General features: G+C 40.2%; 1 protein-coding gene across 1 annotated transcript in view; it reads right to left on the bottom strand.

The window, feature by feature from the left end:
* LOC124008800 (ephrin-B1-like) overlaps positions 1–22,103 on the bottom strand; it is a 71,227-nt gene extending 49,124 nt beyond the window's left edge. The window contains exon 1 of the mRNA XM_046320365.1: positions 20,957–22,103. Coding sequence (XP_046176321.1) covers positions 20,957–21,075 — 119 coding nt within the window. The 5' untranslated portion in view covers positions 21,076–22,103. The remainder of the gene's footprint in view (positions 1–20,956) is intronic.
* Between the last annotated feature and the right edge of the window lie 225 nt (positions 22,104–22,328).

Genomic DNA, 22,328 nt, shown 5'->3' with positions numbered 1-22,328 from the left:
ACTAACTTTTACTCCACTAGATTCCTAAAGAAGCGATATGTACTTTTTACCCACATACAGTTTCCCTGACACCCAAAAGTACTTGTTACATTTCGAGTGCTTAGCAGGACAGGAAAATGGTCCAATTCTCGCACTTATCAAGAGCACATCCCTGGTCATCCATACTGTCGCTGATCTGGTGGACTCACTAAACACAAATGCTTTGTTTGTGCCGTCTGGTTTGAAAAGGAATGTGAAATTATTTAGACTTTATTTGTACTTACAGTGGGGCGAAAAAGTATTTAGTCAGCCACCAATTGTGCAAGTTCTCGCACTTAGAAAGATGAGAGAGGCCTGTAATTTTCATCATAGGTACACTTCAAATATGACAGACAAAATTAGGAAAAAAATCCAGAGAATCACATTGTAGGATTTTTAATTTATTTATTTGCAAATGGAAAATAAGTGGAAAATAAGTATTTGGTCAATAACAAAAGTTTATCTCAATACTTTATATATGTTATATACCCTTTGTGGGCAATGACAGAGGTCAAACGTTTTCTGTAGGTCTTCACACGGTTTTCACACACTGTTGCTGGTATTTTGGCCCATTCCTCCATGCAGATCTCCTCTAGAGCAGTGATGTTTTGGGGCTGTTGCTGGGCAACATGGACTTTCAACTCCCTCCAAAGCTTTTCTATGGGGTTGAGATCTGGAGACTGGCTCGGCCACTCCAGGACCTTGAAATGCTTCTTACGAAGCCACTCCTTCGTTGCCCAGGCGGTGTGTTTGGGATCATTGTCATGCTGAAAGACCCAGCCACGTTTCATCTTCAATGCCCTTGCTGATGGAAGGAGGTTTTCACTCAATCTCACATACATAGCCCCATTTATTCTTCGTTTACACGGATCAGTCGTCCTGGTCCCTTTGCAGAAAAACACCCCCAAAGCATGATGTTTCCACCCCCATGCTTCACAGTAGGTATGGTGTTCTTTGGATGCATCTCAGCATTCTTTGTCCTCCAAACACGACGAGTTGAGTTTTTACCAAAAAGTTCTATTTTGGTTTCATCTGACCATATGACATTCTCCCAATCTTCTTCTGGATCATCCAAATGCTCTCTAGTAAACGTCAGACGGACCTGGACATGTACTGGCTTAAGCAGGGGGACACGTCTGGCACTGCAGGATTTGAGTCCCTGGCGGCGTAGTGTGTTACTGATGGTAGGCTTTGTTACTTTGGTCCCAGCTCTCTGCAGGTCATTCACTAGGTCCCCCCGTGTGGTTCTGGGATTTTTGCTCACCGTTCTTGTGATCTTTTTGACCCCACGGGGTGAGATCTTGCGTGGAGCCCCAGATCAAGGGAGATTATCAGTGGTCTTATATGTCTTCCATTTCCTAATAATTGCTCCCACAGTTGATTTTTTCAAACCAAGCTGCTTACCTATTTCAGATTCAGTCTTCCCAGCCTGGTGCAGGTCTACAATTTTGTTTCTGGTGTCCTTTGACAGCTCTTTGGTCTTGGCCATAGTAGAGTTTGGAGTGTGACTGTTTGAGGTTGTGGACAGGTGTCTTTTATACTGATAACAAGTTCAAAGAGGTGCCATTAATACAGGTAACGAGCAGAGGACAGAGGAGCCTCTTAAAGAAGAAGTTACATGTCTGTGAGAGCCAGAAGTCTTGCTTGTTTGTTGGTGACCAAATACTTATTTTCCACCATAATTTGCAAATAAATGCATAAAAATCCTACAATGTGATTTTCTGGATTTTCTTTCTTGTTTTGTCTGTCATAATTGAAGTGTATCTTTGATGAAAATTCTCTCATCTTTTTAAGTGGGAGAACTTGCACAATTGGAGGCTGACTAAATACTTTTTTGCCCCACTGTAAGTATATTTACTTTTGATACGTAAGTATACTTCAAACCAAATACTTAGACTTTTACTAGTATTTTACTGGGTGACTGTCACTTTTACTTTAGTCATTTTCAAGTAAGGAAACTTTACTTTTACTCAAGTATGAAAATTAGGTACTTTTCCCACCACTTGGACTTAATGAGGATCTGGCACCGTGTTGGTGTTGCTGATCAGGTTACACACAGAACTGATTACCCTCTGCCCAAAAACCAGCAAATAAACAGGTTTTACTTGGCAAACTAGAAGAATGGATAACCTGAGTAGCCTGAGAGACCCATGTCAATGATTATAATATAAATTCCATTAAGGTGAATTTTTAAAAAGTCCCTAGCCTTGGATTTAAGACAGACGGGTAATGTTATCAATTGATTTGCTCAATGAGCTGCATTGGCATGAATGATGTCTTCTATCCTATAAGAGGCATCTGTAGCACTGATTCACCATTAGAGAAGCCAGAACTAAATCATTTGGCAGTAATAGCTGATATTGAAGCTGCCGACTGTGACTAGTCTGCCTAGCTAACACCTCTTCCAGGAAGAAAAAAAACTTGGTAGGCTCACAAAACACCTGGTTCAGTGCAAGTTGAAACATCTATGACACAACAGCCATTTGATTGTCAAGGCCTGTCTCAGGAACATGGAAAGACTGCAATAAAACCATATAAAGCACAGATCATTTTCTATAGGAGCATTACACCACTTTACATGTTGAGCCCTGCACAACCGAAAAGTAATATCTAATGTGTTTAACCAAAACCCACCAAATGCACACATAACATCAAAGTAAGTACGTGTCTTGGCCTGACCAGATTTGTGTCTGATGGCCCTCTCGTCCCTGTATTAACTACCAAACCAAAGAGACTCCTTTCAGAGTCAAGCCAGGGATGAGAAAAGAACATGGGGGTAATTGTACACAAGGGAACAAAAAGGAGCCCAGCCTGTCATTGGGAAAGACAACTCAATCTCATATTGGTTACTTGAGAGTAACACAATGTAACAATTCCACTGTGGGGATCACAGTCAACTTACGTATGTATTTTTGATTAGAGGGCATAGCTTGTGATCATATCAACATCTAAAATGGACCCTCTTTGTATCACACTGCTGGTCTGTCTTGTATAACCAGGTGACATCTATATAAATGCAAATAGGATCTCCACCCAACACGTGGGAACATTATGTTCACTGTCAAGAGGAAACAAGGTTAAAACGTTAAAACAAATTATTGACCTTTTCAGCACTTTGTGTGATTCTTTGTCACACTGGTTGTGAACAAGTTAGACCCCGAAGCAATGACATACATTTGCTCTCTATCTGCCTATTAACAGTGATACACAGGAGGGACTTTACAGAAACAGCCGACCACAGAACAACGTTATTAATAAGGGGGGATAATTGTATATTATTTGACACAATGTTATCTCAATCTCCTCAACACACTCAATGGAAAGGTCAGCCAGTAAACAAAAATATAGGTTAACAGTGAGACTAGACAGATGTGTATGGAACATACTACATTTGCTAATGCACCATTTCATTTGAATAGCTAATTTGAAAAAGGCAAATCTCTCTTGTGAAACTAGAGTTTCAACATTAGCTGACAGGAGTCAGAAGAAACATGAGCAGTCTAAACAAAGCTGTTGTGATAGGGTTGGAACAGGTCTGCTTTAGTGCCTGGGGTGTGTATTACAGCTCTGGTCTGACAGACAGAAAGTTGACAGTCCTGTTCTTTCCTTGTTGTTTCAGTAGGGTTGTTCCCTTTTTAATTATAGTCTTCTCAAGAAACAATTTGTTTTTGTTTTTGAGGAACAGCTGGCTAATAGCTTAAGACAGCAGGGGGAAAGACACGCTATTAGGGAAGCTATATTATCACCATTAGTACCATCTGCAACAGATACTGGGCCTTAATCTCACTGAGATCGGCCACATTGACACCGGAGCCTTCCTCTACCCAACAAGTCTTCCCTTTTGTGGAGACAGCTGCAACCTTGCCTTGCAATGGGACTGTGGACACGCACTTCTAGCACCTGACCAGAACACGGATACAAAGTGATAACTGTGCTTAAGCAGACAATGCCAAATGCAGAAGACATAATGCAGAAGACCACCACAGCCATAATGTCCGATCACAAAGCAAGTTCTATTTGGCTTCCCCCCAGGAATGTCTTAATGAAATATCGCATAAGACTAGTTCATCCTCTTTATTAAGATGTAGAAATGAAACTCATATGTGATATTTTCTACATGTTTGATTCTTGGAGATTTGATTCTTCCCTGGTTCTGCTTTCAACACACAGAGAACAAGAAATGTATTAAAAATCCTGAAAATACTTTTTGTGTGCTAAGCCAGGCTATTTTACAAACCTCGCTCCGAGGGGGTAAATGCTGACACACTATAATAGCACTTGTCACGCAGCTGGCAATCTTAATACCAGCACAATGTATCAGAGGACTGCTGTTTTCTGAGCGTCTTCCTACCCTCTTCTTTCAGCAGACAATTCAGTCCGACTAAATTTGGGAACATTGGAATCATTCCACAGCAGCTCCCCTAATATGGCAGAGAGAATTCTGATGCGTGGATATTGTTCCCTGTATCAAATAACTATTAGGATTTGGGCATGTGTGTTAGTTGCTTTGGTATGGCAGATGTTGAGCTAACGGAGCTGTTTGAGGTGTCAACTGCTCAAACTCTCCCCTCTCTTCAAAAACACAGCAGTCAACCGTGAAAATATTGTTCCTTTGTGTAAGGAGTCCATCGAGTTACTTGCCTTTTCCTTAGACTTACAATACATCTGTCAGTTTATATAATAAAGTTTAATTTCCCCTACAGCTACGCATGTGCACCAGCCTGCACTCATGACAAATGCACCAAGACTAATTGCTCTAACTTTTAGTGTGGAGAAAATTCTAACTCAAAAAGTAGGTTAAATCAGTCACTGGAGCATACATTTCTGTACACAGAATCTCAAATCAGTAAATCAGCTTCCCACCATTACTATAACATTCAATGTCCCTCCTAACAATGGTTGTCAAGCAATCAAGTTCCAGCCAATACAGTCAGAGGATAACCATGACCACTCTATTGAAACAACTTGCTTGAAAACTCGGAATTGAAATGTTTTGTGCGTATTACTGTTTACGTTACAAGCATTACTGAGGCAAGATGATATAACGTGCATATATTTTGCTGCTATTATGCAAAACAGGCTTCAAAGATGCATAGCCTGGGGTTTCTCAGTCATATTTTACTTCAGAGTGCCTTCAAAAGTTTTTAATCTGCCAGATCCATAAAGGCCATTCTGTTGGGAGGAAGCTGTGGCTTGTGTCACAGCCTCATCATCAGTCAGAGCCTTGGCGCGGTGACTTGCAGCCACACTGTAACCTCACTGCAGGCAGACAATGACCCATTCCCCCAGAGGAGTACCTGGTCTCCAGACAATGTCATTCATTTTAATGTGAAAGGCCACACTGGGAGGAATTTCAATATGGCTTTGTGTGGACTTCATTGTCCCCTTTTCTTTCTGAAACTTTAACCTGACAGCTCACCGCCTCTTCTCAAAACAAATGCTTTTGTTTGCAGGATTAATTCTCTATTGGTATGCCTGCATTGTCTTCAATATTTTCCAATGTCCCTGACTGTCAGGCAGTGTTGGGGAGTAGTGAACTACATGTAGTTCAACTAGTAATTTAATTACATTTTGCAGTCGCTTGGTGGTGGTTGAACTAAATTCAAATCTCTGTATTGTTTTTTAGTATTTACATTACTTTTTTTGCAATGTAGTGGTGTAGCTAACTACTGGAACTACACACCATATTTTTGCTAAGAGAAAGGAAAATATGAATAAAGTAGGGAAGATTGTTTTCTTTTTCGACATCAGACCTGCCTAAATCTCACTTGAATCATCGTTTTTGTGTTTAATAGGCCAAATTACATATTCTGTTAACATCTGACACCAGAGTGACCTGTTCTTGCAATTTGTAGTGAATGATAATTTTTCACAAATCTCCAAGAATCAAAAATGTGTTTGCATACTTTGACCTTGAAGTGTATATATTTAAGGATAACTTCAGTGTAGCTTAACTTCTTTCAGTCTGAAGTAATTGGTAGCTTGGTAAACTATATTTTCAGAGTAGCTAACACAACACTGCAGTTCGGTCAAATAATTACATCAGTCATAAAAAGAGAATTGCCAAAAATCTGACTTTTTCCATCAATCAAAATAATTCATTAAATGGACCTCAAATCCCACTTGCTTTAAGCCACTAAGGATATAACTGAAGCCTAACAGAATGTGTATGAAGCTCAAAACCACTATTCTCAGAATGTAAAAAAAAATATATATATTTATATATAACACACCTACTCATTCAAGGGTTTTCTTTATTTTTATTATTTTCTACATTGTAGAATAATAGTTAAGACATCAAAACAATGAAATAGCACATATGGAATCATGTAGTAAGCATTCTCTCGCGGTCGTTTTAGGAGGCTGCTAAGGAACCTGTGCACACACAGAGAAAAAACAACCCACGTTTCTCCTATTTTTGACACATTTTAGGCAAACTATAGACCGCCCATAGCAGATGATTTGTAGTGCATATAACTTTTGACCATGTGGATGTAACGAACCGGTCAAAAGATTGGAAACACCTACTCATTCAAGGGTTTTTCTTCATGTTTACTATTTTCTACATTTTAGAATAATAGTGGAATCATGTAGTAACAAAAAAAGTGTTATATTTTCGATTTTTCAAAGTAGCCACCCTTTGCCTTGATGACAGCTTTGCACATTATTGTCATTCTCTCAACCAGCTTCATGAGGTAGTCACCTGGAATGCATTAAAAATTCAAATGTGTGCCTTGTGAAAAGTTAATTTGTGAAATGTCTTTCCTTCTTAATGCTTTTGAGCCAATCAGTTGTGTTGTGACAAGGTAGTGGGGGTATACAGAAGATAGCCCTATGTGGTAAAAGACCAAGTCCAAATTATGGCAAGAACAGCTCAAATAAACAAAGAGAAATGACAGTCCATCATTACTTTAATACATGAAGGTCAGTCAATCCGGAACATTAAGAACTTTGAAAGTTTCTTCAAGTGCAGTCGCAAAAACCATGAAGCTGGCTCTCATGAGAAACGCCACAGGAAAAGAAGTCCAAATTTGAGATTTTTGGTTCCATCCGCCATGTCTTTGTGAGACGCAGAGTTGGTGAACGGATGATGTCATTGTGTGTGGTTCCCACCGTGAAGCATAGAAGAGGAGGTTTGATGTTGTGGGGGTTCTTTGCTGGTGACACTGTTGTTGATTTATTTAGAAGTCAAGGCACAATTAACCAGCATGGCTACTACAGCATTCTGCAGCAATACGCCATCCCATCTGGTTTGCGCTTTGTGGGACTAACATTTGTTTTTCAACAGGACAATGACTCAAAACACCTCCAGGCTGTGTAAAGGCTATTTGACCAAGACGGAGAGTGATGGATTCCTGCATCAGATGACCTGGACTCCACAATCACCCGATCTCAACCCAATTGAAATGGTTTGGGATGAGTTGGACCACAGAGTGAAGGAAAAGCAGCCAACAGGTGCTCAGCATAGACTGCTGGAAAAGCCTTCCAGGTGAAGCTGGTTGAGAGAATTCAAAGCTGTCATCAAGTCTGCAAATCTGTCATCAAGAAGAATCTAAAATATATTTTGATTTGTTTAACACTATTTCTAGTTACTACATGATTCCATATGTGTTATTTCATAGTTTTGATGGTCTTCACTATTATTCTAAAATGTAGAAAATAGTAAACAAAGAAAAACCCTTGAATGAGTAGGTGTTTCCACACTTTTGACTGGTACTGCACATCCACATGGTCAAAAGTTATATGCACTACAAATCACCTGCTATGGGCCCTCTATAGTTTTTCGAAAATTTGTCAAAAATGGGAGAAAAGGGGATTGTTTTTTCTCTGTGTATTCGCAGATTCCTTAGCAGCCTCCTATAAAGAGTGGGAGAGAATGCTTCCAGGCGTGGGGCTATTGAGCTGGCCTCTCCAGCTGCCAGGCCACTCGGCGGTTTGAGGGTCCGCCAATCCTAGGGAGCTGTGGCGTTAACAGCGTGACTTTTAATCCCCCCCCAACTCTGTGCAGTGGACTAGGGAATCCTTTCATGCTGGTCATTCACATAGCAACGCCTCGAGAGGGCTTTGAGGAGCCCCAGTAGAATGGGTTAAAGGTGGCATGGAGAAAGCCCTGGCTTACAGACACATTGGATCACTAGCCTTTGTAGAGCTGGACGGAGAGACAAAGGAGAGAGGAAAACCTCAGCGTAGCTCAAGATGGCTCCCATCTGATGTGTACACTCAGAGCGGGAGAAAAATCAGGTTTATGAAATGTGAACGATTTGGCTATTTGTCACTGTCAGGGCCTATGTTTATAATCACTATGTCTGTGTTACGCAATTTCTGCTGTGTAATCTCTCTCATTACACACAGTGGAAATTAAAGGGTCTGTTTCATAATTAATAATAAAATGTATTCTAGCAAAAAAGTACATCTGGCGCAGCGACACACTTACAGAGGACTAGGCCCAGCAGGCCCATGGCATCAGCCATTTAGTTAAATCTGCTTTGAAACGCCGGTTCTAATGGGCTTTGAACTGGCTGTCACACCCATCCGTTCCAGAGCCAGGGACTAGATCTGGAATGCAGCGAGACACAAGGGTTTCCCTACTGTTGTCTTCTCCATGAAGGAGATCAAACCACTCTTTGGGATCCTGCTCTACACATAGGTGTAACTAATGGAGAAAGATCCAATCAGAGTCTTTGTCTGTGTGTGTGTGTGTGCTCTCCGAAGTATTGAGGATATAACAACGTTGATCCTAAGATAAAAGATAACACAAGAGACATAGCATGTCTACACATTACCATACCTTTAGTCGTCCTTATTACGAAACGATTCAAAGCATATTTTAAGAAAACCTCTGTACACTATTAACACAGACCACCTGTTGCAAACTGTGATACTGCTGCAAACTGTGAATGCAAAAACGATTATATTGTCGAAGCCCTCAGAGACAGAGAGCACATTGTTAGGGGAGCCATATGCATTTATGGAAAGCAATATCTGGATCCAAATCTCACAGTTGGTTGGGGCGATATGTGTACTGAGTTTCAAGGAGATTGTGTCTGGTGGAATACCCATTTGTGTGACCTATGCCTCTGATATCTAACATCTGTTCCTCTCTCCTTGTGCTACACAATCCTCATTCTGTACAGAAACCTCTCCGCCATTGTTGGTGCAAGCATGAGCTAGGCATGTAGAGCTGACCCCCCCCCCTCCAACCCCCATATCCCAAGCCCTTGATTATTTAGTAGAGTCCCATGAATGTTGTAGTTAACTTAGGAATGGTCATGGATCGAGTGTGCCAAACAATGGTATTCTTGTGGTGTTCAACAATGACTCAGCCTACTCTGCCAATAAATATAAACTCAATGGCTTTGAGTCAACTGTATGTAACGGCTCTGTCAAGAGATAGAAAAACACATGCATCCATTTTCTCATGAAACAAAATGTCAGTAATGAAAAATATAACCTTTCTGGCTATTTTCTTTCATTTTATATGGCTACCACTAATGTACTACACTTCTGAATTTGCCTTTCAAATTATGTCCAGGTGCTGTTTACATATGAGCACCTATGTAATGGTAACTGCTTTAGGGTCCAACCTAATGACGGATGTGCAACTATAGGACATTAACAGACAGCATTAATTATTAGTTGTCCCTTAAGCATTTGGGTATCTTTCGTTGCACTGGAGAGCTCAGTATTTCATTAAGAGGGCTGTGTATGCATGAGTCACTGCTAAGGAACTTTATAGCCAGACTGTCGACAGATTCCTAAAAGGATTCTGCACATACAAGTCACCACGTGAAAAGAAATAATTGTAACAGCTAGAAAATACATATTTATTGGGTTGTCCATTAACAGTTCATTTGTCTGTAAATCTCACTCCCCAGTGTAGCCCTGAGAAAACCCGGTGTAGCCCTGAGAAAACAGGCTGTAAAACATTCCCCTGAATATTCCCTTTTCATGTATTGATTTAAATAAATAACGAGAAGGGAAAAGGCCACTTGGAGCGACCGGATCGGTCAGCTAGACTAGAGCACTCAGATACGAGAATGTGGCTCACATGAGAATGAAGCATCAATGTTCTCATAGACATAAGATGTAGGAACAGTTTATGGATTTTTGTATGTATTCATTTCAAAATGTCTAAAACCATATCTAACAAAGGCTTTACTCAGGATCTCAGTTGCTCAAAATCAAGCCATCGATGGCTGCAAAATGAAGCCTCAGACAACTGTCTAGACAAGTAGCTCCAGTGCATTCTAAAAGTAGAATATTAGAGTGCCTAATAACCAGTGTTTGTATTTATTAAGGATCCCCATTAAGGATCCCTGGGGTCCAGCAACATTAAAGCAGTTATATACAATTTAAAATGTCCTCAGTCATTTTACATCCAAGTTGTCAGACCCCGGTGGCTTGTCATTGTTGAACAACAAAAAATGACCTCTTCCACACTCACTTTACAGAATTCAAAATTACAATGCTTGTCTTTCATAATTGTATCAGTTATACTTGGATGTGTAGTGTCAGCGTTTGTTGCTGGCATGTCATGCCTAAGTTTGCTAATCTTGCCAATGAGCATTAAAAAAAAGCATTAAAGTAATTGGTAATATCAGTTGGTTTTGTGATGAATGAGCCATCTGATTCAATTAATGATAGAGCTGAGTTTGCCTTTTTGGCCAACATTTCATGTAAGGTGCTCCAAAGCTTTTTTACTATAATTCTTTATATCATACATCTTGGTTTCATTGTATAGTTTCTTATTCTTTTTATTCAGTTTAGTCACATGATTTCTCAATTTGCAGTACATTTGCCAATCAGTTGTGCAGCCAGACTTATTTGCCATTCCTTTTGCCTCATCCTTCTCAACCATACATTTTTTAAATTCCTCATCAATCCACAGGGATTTAACAGTTTTTCAAGTAATTTTCTTAACGGGTGCATGCTTATTAGTAACTGGAATAAGCAATTTCATAAATGTGTCAAGTGCAGCGTCTGGTTGCTCCTCATTACACACCACAGACCAACAAATATTTTTTGCAACAACATAGGAATCACTACAAAACTTATTGTATAACCTCTTACATACTATATTAGCCCCCAGCCTTTGGAACTTTGTCTTTCCTAGATATGGCTACTCCTGTAGATTGTGATCACTACATCAAATGGATTTGCATACTACTTTAATCTTTTCACAAGTGAGTGTCAAATATCTCTAACGGTCACCCCAGCATGAGTTGATTTAAGCATGTGATGTCAGAATTCACTCATTGTTCCAAAATGTGATTGTTAAGAAAAAGGACAGTTAACACGCGCTGCCTCATTAACTACAGTGGGGCAAAAAAGTATTTAGTCAGCCACCAATTGTGCAAGTTCTCCCACTTAAAAAGACGAGAGAGGCCTGTCATTTTCATCATAGGTAAACTTCAACTATGACAGACAAAATGAGGGAAAAAAATCCAGAAAATCACATTGTAGGATTTTTAATGAATTTATTAGCAAATTATGGTGGAAAATAAGTATTTTAATGTCATCTGTTCTGAGCAAATTATTGATTTCATGAACCTTGTTTCTTAAGCTACATATGTTAACCTGAGCTATTTTTACCACTTTTTGGGATGACTTATTGTTGTTATTGCTTTACTGGAAAGTGTGGCAGAAGCAGACATGATCATGTTATTTATGTTTGTGCAGGTTGAGCTGCACACAGTGGACTTCCTACTAGGGACACTGCCTCAGTGGTTCATAGGCACATGATTACTGCATACATTAGCTGTAGGATCAGCAGAGCCGCCAGAGTCTCCCGTCTGTCCAGAGCCGCTAGTCTCCAGTCTGTCCAGGGCCGCCAGAGTCTCCCGTCTGTCCTGAGCCGCCAGAGTCACCCGTCTGTCCAGAGCCGCCAGAGCCGCCAGTCTGTCCTGAGCCCTCAGAGCCGCCAATCTGTCCTGAGCCGTCAGTCAGCCAGGACCTGCCAGAGCCGTCAACCAGCCAGGACCTGCCAGAGCCGTCAACCAGCCAGGACCTGCCAGAGCCGTCAACCAGCCAGGACCTGCCAGAGCCGTCAACCAGCCAGGACCTGCCAGAGCCGTCAACCAGCCAGGACCTGCCAGAGCCGTCAACCAGCCAGGACCTGCCAGAGCCGTCAACCAGCCAGGACCTGCCAGAGCCGCCCTTCACTCCGGCGCTGCCGGAGTCTCCCGGCTGTCCGGCGCTGCCGGAGTCTCCCGGCTGTCCGGCGCTGCCGGAGTCTCCCGGCTGTCCGGCGCTGCCGGAGTCTCCCGGCTGTCCGGCGCTGCCGGAGTCTCCCGGCTGTCCGGCGCTGCCGGAGTCTCCCGGCTGTCCGGCGCTGCCGGAGTCTCCCGGCTGTCCGGCGCTGCCGGAGTCTCCCGGCTGTCCGGCGCTGCCGGAGTCTCCCGGCTGTAATCAATCATAATCACCAGTTAACTACACATGGTTGATGATATTACTAGTTTATCTAGCGTGTCCTGCGTTGCATATAATCGATGCGGTGCATATTCGCAAAAAAGGACTGTCGTTGCTCCAATATGTACCTAACCATAAACATCAATGCAAGTATATATTTTTAAACCTGCATATTTAGCTAAAAGAAATTCAGGTTAGCAGGCAATATTAACCAGGTGTAATTGTGTCACTTCCCTTGCGTTCATTGCACGCAGAGTCAGGGTATATGCAACAGTTTGGGCCGCCTGGCTCATTGCGAACTAAGTTGCCAGAATTGTACGTAATTATGACGTAATATTGAAGGTTGTGCAATGTAACAGCAATATTTAGACTTAGGAATGCCATCCGTTAGATAAAATACGGAACGGTTCCATATTTCACTGAAAGAATAAACGTTTTGTTTTCGAAATTATAGTTTCCGTATTCGACCATATTAATGACCCTAAGGCTCGTATTTCTGTGTGTTATTATGTTATAATTAAGTCTTTGATTTGATAGAGCAGTCTGACTGAGCAATAGTGGGCATCAGCCGGCTCGTAAGCATTCATTCAAACAGCACTTTCGTGCGTTTTGCCAGCAGCTCTTATGACTTCAAGCCTATCAATTCCCAAGATTAGGCTGGTGTAACCGATGTGAAATGGCTAGCTAGTTAGCGGGGTACGCGCTAATAGCGTTTCAAACATCACTCGCTCTGAGACTTGGAGTAGTTGTTCCCCTTGCTCTGCATGGGTAACGCTGCTTCGAGGGTGGCTGTTGTCGATGTGTTCCTAGTTTGAGCCCAGGTAGCGGTGAGCAGAGGGATGGAAGCTATAATGTTACACTGGCAATACTAAAGTGCCTATAAGAACATCCAATAGTCAAAGGTATATGAAATACAAATCGTATAGAGAGAAATAGTCCTATAATTCCTATAATAACTACAACCTAAAACTTCTTACCTGGGAATATTGAAGACTCATGTTAAAAGGAACCACCAACTTTCATATGTTCTCATGTTCTGAGCAAGGAACTTAAACATTAGCTTTCTTATATGGCACATTGCACTTTTACTTTCTTCTCCAACATGTTGTTTTTGCATTATTTAAACCAAATTGAACATGTTTCATTATTTATTTGAGGATAAATTGATTTTATTGATGTATTATATTAAGTTAAAATAAGTGTTCATTCAGTATTGTTGTAATTGTCATTATTATAAATAAATAAAAATTGTCCGATTAATCGGTAGAGGCTTTTTTGGGGGGGGCCCCTCCAATAAATCGGCATCGGCATTGAAAAAGCATAATCGGTCGACCTCTAATAAAAATAGCTTTGCTTGCAGACGGTATCAAAATTGTCAATGAATGTTACACATACAGAGCTGCAGTATAACTGCCAGTTATGGAGGGCTAAAAGTCTGCTGAAACATTCAATGCTACAATTTAGGGAGGGCACAGGGACAAATATTATGGGGAGTTTGTTGGTGTCAAGCAAAGATCCAATCAGTTATTTAAAATCCATCTTCAGCTGTTCTGAGCTGCCTGTAATTGAATCAGAGTCAATTTCCTGATGCAGGTTTAAATTGTTTGGCAGCAGTTTACTGATGTCCTGTACTCGTGCTCCTGGATAGCACAAAGTTTTGCTCCAAGAACTGAGCCATTTCTCACCATTGAACTGCCCAACGGACCGAGAAGGGGTTGAAGAAATCTGCTCATTCCTACACCTCGACAATTCGTGGAACCTTTCACAGGCCCACAAGAAGCAGGATAGCATACGCCCGCAGCTCCCGGGCAATAGGTCCAGACCTCCCACAGCAGGCAGTGCCCTGATAGATCCAGAGAAAAGAAAAGGAGCTGGACTTGCTGCTGGATTCAGCCTAGTTGGAGTCAGCGAAGCCGTCGCAGACATAGGTAGTCCCAGCGATGAAGGCGCAGTTAGATCAGGCACCAGGGCGGAGAAGCTATTCCTCATGTCAATCTGCTCCAGACCTCTCGCAGGCATTCCAGTCCGCTTAGCAGCATGCCGCTGCCTTCGTTTTCCACGACTTGTGACATGGGACCAGCGCTGATTGGAACAATCATCTTGCTGTTCTCTGTCTACTCCACTGCAACATGGAAGAGAAGAAGATGGAGACGACTTCCTTGGCAGGCAAGTTACAGGTAGCATAGACCATTCGGATAGGGACAGATGACAAGGTGGGGATACATCCATTAAGCCCGAGTGGCATCCAGCCACAGGAGTTGAGAGAGAAGAAGTTCCAATTTGCATTTTCCCCTATAAGTTCACACAGAATTGAAATTTGCTTGCTAAGGATAGCCACCTCATTCCGCAAGCAAACAACTGCTGCATTGAAACTCCGGATTGCCAATATTATCCCGGAAAAGAGCGTAATAAACACAGCTGCTACAGCGCTGGAGACGTTCGTTAGCTATTCCAGGCGAAGCAGGCTTCATTGCAACCTAGCTAGCTGGCTAGTAAGTAGCAGATGTTTCAGGCCTGGACAACTCCAGTCCTCGGGGGCCTGATTGGTGTCACACTTTTGCTCCAGCCCCAGCTAACACACCCGACTCCAATAATCAACGAATCATGATCTTTAGTTAAAAATGCAATTAGCATAAAAGCAGGTGTGTTTGCTAGGGATAGGGCCCCCAAGGACTACTGAAATTGCCCAGGCCTGTAAGAGGGTTGGGGTTGTTACTCCAACAAGGTCATATTATCTATTACTCATTACTTATTTTAACAGTAACAAATTACTTTACTTATCACTTCATGGGAAAAGTGATTAGTTACAATACTCTTTATATTACTTTTGCCTTACACCCCAAAAGGTTGCTCAATGTAAACAACATTACAGAGGTAGGATCTTAATTTGTGCCAGTTTGCTACAGCAGTAATATAATTCTGCAGCAACAGGAAAATATAGTTATTATGTGGATTATAATTTATGGACATTTGTGTTGTGAGGTTGATAGATTTTGTTGTTAGGGCAAATCAAGTCTGAAATTTCAAAGTGGAACTTTATAAGCCTTTTTAAAACTCAAAAGAATTTCCTCTACAACATACCCAGTTACAAGCTTGTTCAGCTCCCCCCGGGTTACAGCCTGTCCTCCAGAACTATTCAAATCAAACCTTGGTTGTTTGGATGAGGTAGGTCTAAAGACATCTTCAGCAGCAGTGGTCAGGCCTCAGGGATCTTTCGCTACAAGTTTTGTCTTGCTTTTGCAGGTGCTTCAAAAGATTTGGAAGATGTGTTTCTAGCAGTGGAGAGCACAGTTTATATTTCACAGTTATATTATTGTCATTTTATCCTCCTACCAAATCAAAGTAATGGGAGTAACCCAACCCAACGCTTCTGCCAAGTTTAATCTCCCTCACTAAAGCAGTTAGTAGTAATGTGTGAGTGTTAACAGGAACTTGGTGAGAGGACATCAAACTCAGGTTGAAAACAATTAGAATTTTAAAAATTGCGCCAACAGAGAGGGAATAATAATCTTCAAAAATATTTATTTGGATCAATAACTAATAGGAAGGGAATGATAACAAAAGTAACAATGAACTATCTGTGATCAGTAACTGTAATATTATTACTCAAATTGGAACAGTACTCCATTATATTACTTGTTACCACAAAAACATATATTATTTCTGTAACGGGTTACTTTGTAATGCGTTAACCCAGACACTGCTAATGACTGACTGCTTTTACTTTCCTTTCATTCTTGAACTAAGCCGCCCTGAGGTGGCTCTAAGTCTCTCCTCTTTGTGATGGGGTCTGGGTTTCTGTGAAACGTTATCAAAACCAGCGTGAAGGGATGAGGCCAGGAGGAGAACAAAACCACTCCTGTGACACTTCTCAAAGGAATCTCTTTCTTGTGTAAACTACGGCTGAAACCTAGGGAGCAGGGGCATGGGTGGGTTTATTAAAGGCTGGAGGGTTGGCACAGCCTATTTAAACAGTGACAGAGTTAATCTCTAGACTGTCACTTTTAATCACAGGAGCATTGATCATGATGGCACAGTCAGGCAAAGCTTGAGCTACTTCACTTGGCTCTAATGCATTAAACACACAGGCCACTCGATATTTGCTCAATTTATCATACACTGCTGAATCTTCCGACCAAGCTAGATCTGTAATTGTCTGTATGGAAGGCCATTTGACTTTGTGGGAACAATTAAAACACAAATCAATATCAATTTTCTCTCCCGTTTTACAATGTGATGTCAAACTGTTGACATAAGCATAGACCAGTTACTGCAGACAGTCCCTCGTGTCGGTCTTCACAGAGTGAGAATTCCGAGGTTTCACCCCTCTTAAAGATAACTTCAATAACACATGAGCTGAGTGGTTAAAACATTAACTGACTGGTGTCTCCCTTCTCTTTTTTTGTCTCCACTTGTTTTTCCTTGAGGAATTAAATCAGGGATTTGTTGAATTACCTAAAGCTGGAGGGTCTTATTTCAAGATTGCGCAAACAAAAATAACACTCCCTGGCTTTAACAGGCAAAGATCATTTCTGAATCATTGGCAACAGTATAATTATGGTATGAAGTGCACCATCAAATGGAATGAAACTGATTTCAAACATATTTTTTTCTTAAACAGCTATCTTCGTGTTGTCCTATCATAACCTCTGTGAGAAGACCTTTCAGAAAATGCCTCATGAAGATATTATAAAACTATTACTGTTTGCATGTAAGTGCAAGTTGTCTAAAAGCTTACCATTGCCTGTAATTCACGTGCCAATGGTTAAACACAACAAATATAGTCTCTTGACGACATAAAGTAGGCCTGACTGGCCACCACCTGCTTGGGTCTGTCAGACACCGAACTCATAATCTTGGAAATTACAAGGCCAGAATTACATATTGTTCTCACAAGGGAGAGAGATGGCAGGGTGAATGTATGAGATTTAGCAGCGATGGGTCTCAAAAGCTGATAGAATTACTACATGTAGGATGCTTTAAGTGACAAATGACTATATTCTTTCTCAATGTTTTTGTGAGATACCAGTCCCAGCCCAACATGGGAATTGCTATACCACATTATATTATAAGATGACAAATATGATTTCAAGTATATTTTATAAAGCTATCACATGCATAACAAAATAAATACAAGTTTGTTATAATATATTTGATTGTGCTTTGAAAAAATTAATGGTAGATCTGTTGTAAATGCAAGTAAATCTATATTAAGTTAATAGTGAGCTCAATTCTGAGATTTTCAATGACCTCATTTTATTCCATCCTGAGAAATTAGAGAGAAGCAGGTTTGTTCAATATCAATAAATCCAATTACAGCTATTTCCCCCTTGCAAACACTCCATTTAGCTGCTGTCTCAGAAGAGAGAAAAAGCTCAAATAATATATACAGTTATCTATCCTTCTTGCAGAAGAAACAGCAGGTTGCTATCTAGCTAGCTAGATAGCTAACATGACTAGCTAGCTAAAAAAATGTTTGTTATCAAACCAGAAAATAGAGTGTCACGAGTAGTTTAAAACTGCCCGTGACAGGCGCACGAATCAACGGCAGAAAGAAAAAGCATAACTCTGTTAATATTGGGCATAACTTTCACCTGATTTTCGTTAGAGGCACAGTCTTCAGCTATGTAAAGGAGCAAGCAAGCATTGACTAGCTGTGTTCCATGTTGTGTTCTGCACTTAAACCGGTCAGTGTGGAAATGTGCACGTAATATGGTTGTGTGTTGAAGAAATGGAGATGCGATTAACAGCGGCAAAGAAATGATGGTGGTAAACATGTCAAGCGTTAACTTTGACAGCCCTAATTTGAATGTTTAAATTAGAAGTCTGCAAGAAACAACTTGTCCAAAATGTTAACAGTATCTTAAAATGTTGGCTTGTGACCAAAGAACAACAGCTTTTAAGTGCATTCATCTTTGTATTCTGTCTAGAGTTCACACTTTTAAGCATTCTGTCTACCACAAGCTTTTCCTCATGTGCTCAATCAACATCTCTGCTTTTTATGATGTACAAGTTTGGTCTCTGCATCTCAGTAGGCCTATCTACATGTTTCAGTGTGACTTCATGATTCATGTGATTAAATGAAAGGAACGCTCTTCTTAAGTTTATAGCTGTAACGGTGTGGGCTAGCCAAGCCAGAGGTCTGGTACTGGTGAGAATTCAGCAGACAGTGTGGCTGAAGTGTATAAGACTCAATGTGGTAGACCGTCTGCATAACTTTAATGAGGCAAAATAATAAAGAGCCGGAGAAGGGAATGGTGGCAACCGAAAAACATTTCTGTTAGTCTGTTAATCTGAACAAGCAACAGAAATACTGAGTGCCAAAGTAAAACACCATTTGAGTGAACATTGACAGAGAAGTGAAGTATCCCATTGAGAGAAATGTGTAAATCATAAAATCATACAATATAATAATTCATGTAATAACTATTGCTTTCGAAACATACTAACAGCCAATTTTATATACCAGGGGCATTTCCATGAATGTGTCTTCTTCAACAAACATGTGTGGGCTCTGCTCATTATCTGAGAACTGAAGTCTGAGTTTATATCCACACTGGAACTAATCCCAACTACTGACAACTTTGACATACAATATCTTGATACAAAATGGCTGCTGCATTACAATTCAAAAACTACAGCTGCAGTTGGAGCAAACTTAGTCTGCACCAATTCAGCAAAATAAATGTTGTGCCTCTGTATAAAATTAATTATTTTAGTTCATACATTGGAAAGACAATCTATATTTTATGTTTTGAGGTAGGATTCTCTGGTGGTGTAGTCCTGCATTTGTTTGTATGAATTCAATTTATAACAAGTCAACAAAAAAAATGTTATGCCTTTATGAACATGAGCATGCCCTCATGTCCAGATAGATCTGTAATCAGCTTTTAAGTGCCTGTCTGCACTCTCGTTGACCTAACTACAAGCATTGTAGAGGTAGGAAGAGCAAAGCATCACCCCTTGGTGGGGTAAGTAAACAAACATTAACTTACTTGAGAAAACAGCCACCAACTGTTTTAAAACAACATAATCTTTATTTTAACAAATGGTTAACGGCAATTGAAGTCTTGTCTTTTACGTTGTTCAGTGTCGTGACTTCTTTTAGACTGTGTACTGATGAGTGAACAAGGCCAGGACTAGGCCACTTCACTTGTCTACATCCACAGCTGGTGTTTAAATCCTGAATATTGAGTCCCTTGGTAACTCCTTTCAATAATAATAGAGATGTGTTCTGAACATTTCACATTTTGAAGAGATTATTATAAAATGTGTGATTCACCTTATCAGCCCATATACTGTATACTTATATGCACGATACATAACTCTGCTACCTTGTGGTACCACAACTTTTCCCCCTTATATTAATGAAATGTTGAATTGAAGGGATTTTGCCAAAAGGTTTTATATATATATATGTATGTATGTATGTATGTATGTATGTATGTATGTATGTATGTATGTGTGTATGTGTGTATGTGTGTATGTATATATGTATATATATATGTGTATATATATATATATATATATATATATATATATATATATATATATATATATATATATATATATATATATGTGTATATGTATGTATATATATGTGTGTGTTATTTTCTACACTGTAGACAGACAGAGACCGCAACAGCGAAACACTTAATATAATCTATTGAAGACGAGGTAATATTAATAATTCCAGGACTAACGTGGATTGAAATACAAATATATAGACATTTGATATATATTATTCTAGATCAAATAACAAAATAACATTTAAAGGCCTACATATTCTAAAAGCAAAGTCCCTGTTACTCTCTGAGGACTCAAGTTGGGATGTTATCTTAGGCAATGTGTCTACCCTCAAAGCCAGAAAGATATTGATTAAACTTGAAAAACACACTTATAAATGTGTCATTCCAGCCATAGGAGAGCACCTGAAAACACATATGAGAACACACACACCGACAGCAGTTGCTGCCTCTCCCTTGATTGTAGAGACCACTCTGCAGTAGAGATGCAGGCTACCCGTAAATTATGGGGCCTGCTTGATTCTAGCTGAAATTGGCACCTCATAAATGTTGGTTGGAAGTTGATTAATGGCAAACGCGAGTTAATGAATCCTATCAAAAATAACCTATATGAAAGACATTTACCACAACATGTAGAAATATATTAATGACTCACTAGGCAGAACTGAATGCTTATTGTTGTATTGTTTAAACTATGGCCTATATGATACATGCTATCAAACAATGTCTGGCTTTTTTCTATGATGCCTTCTTTCATATTGTTTTACAGCATGCTGTTTCATTCAACACTGTGTGAGTCTTCAGAGCCAGCACATCACAGAGTCCTGAATGTCATTCAGCGCAAACAGTAGTCGAAAACATGTCCTGGCGTCAATGCATATTTATTTCCATTAGCAAGCTTTACGCATGCTAATAGAATAACATAAGTATTCAGTGTTTTTTTTCAATGCATGGTAATACAGTTTACGTCTTCTATAGACTAGATTAGCAAATTTAACACTTACTTGGGGTTTTGCGAGTTCCAAATCACCGATTCCAATGATTTGGCATAGGGCAACAGCGACCTGCACAAGACTGTCAAAATCCAAAGGTAGTACTTCCAATTGGAACCGGAGCCTGCCATTTCCACGCTTATTCAGTCAGGCAAATTAGTCAACGGCACGATGAAATCATTCGAAAATGTGGATACAGTGTAAATCTCGCACAATTCTAGATCCCATTCACTGGTGTCGCATGTAGCCTAGCCTAGATTATACGTAAATCTACGTTGAAGATAGAAAAATATTACCCAGCAATGAATATAATATATGAAATCCTATTTTCCCGTTTCGTGCAGGCTATGCAAGCAGAACAAGAGTATCTTGCAGGTGAGTGAGTCAATGTTCTGGATTCTTTATCTCATCACCTTACCGGTGTCGAATATATTTCTAAGGTAGGATATGCGCACGTTTAAACGCATTGATAGAACAAGTTTCTTGTTGCTGGTCAGAAAATAATGTTGAATCCGGTAACAAGTGGAGTCTTCACCCACGAACCCGTGCGCTGGAGTGCGTTTTGCGGTTGTTGATGCACATTTAACAAGCAGACTACAATAAATGTGACCCTTTTGTTATTGCTTCTTCAGTAAACATCTGTTTTGTCCAGTTGGTGCAACGGGGTCTTCTTTGTATGGTGAAGCCGTTGTCTATAGATACATCCATTTAATTTGTAGCGACTATTTTAAAAAACGCTCTGACAGAAAATATTTTGCGTACCTCCAAAGTAGTCTACTCCATCAGTGTAGCAGCAGACTCAAAAACAGTCGCGATAAAATGCGTAAAATCCTTATTTCAGGTGGACATTAGGCTCCGATGCATTGAACTTAGAATCCACTTGAAATGTTACAGTCTGCCTGTATATTGTGGACACCAACTCATGTTCGAAGTCCGCGCTGAACTGCTTCTTCCAAAGGGCATGAATAGTCTCTTAAACATCACGTCATTGATACGAGTGAGTAATCCAGTTCAGTCTCTCTAAAAAAACAGTTTGTAAATAAAGTGAAATATTGTGCCTATTTAACTTGAACTCGCAATGAATTTTAGCAGTGAAGGTTCCAGCGTAGAGTGCACACCAAACTAGCATTCGATACTCATTTTTTGCACACACTGCTGAGTACGTAATGCAACGCTTAGATAGCCCTGGCCTCCTAACCAATCAAGGGAGCTTGGCGAAGTCCTCTCATTATTCAGTTGGTCAACATTCTCTTGACTGAAGATATTCAGGCATAGTGCAGCCTGGGTCTTTACAGTGAATACATTATAATTAAGAGATAATTATATTTCTCAACATATGCACGGACTATGTTGTATAAATATGAATTGATTTAGATATGGTGGC

Source organism: Oncorhynchus gorbuscha, linkage group LG02 (assembly GCF_021184085.1).
Source record: "Oncorhynchus gorbuscha isolate QuinsamMale2020 ecotype Even-year linkage group LG02, OgorEven_v1.0, whole genome shotgun sequence".
NCBI lineage: Eukaryota > Metazoa > Chordata > Actinopteri > Salmoniformes > Salmonidae > Oncorhynchus > Oncorhynchus gorbuscha.
This window is presented reverse-complemented; position numbering and strand designations above follow the sequence as displayed.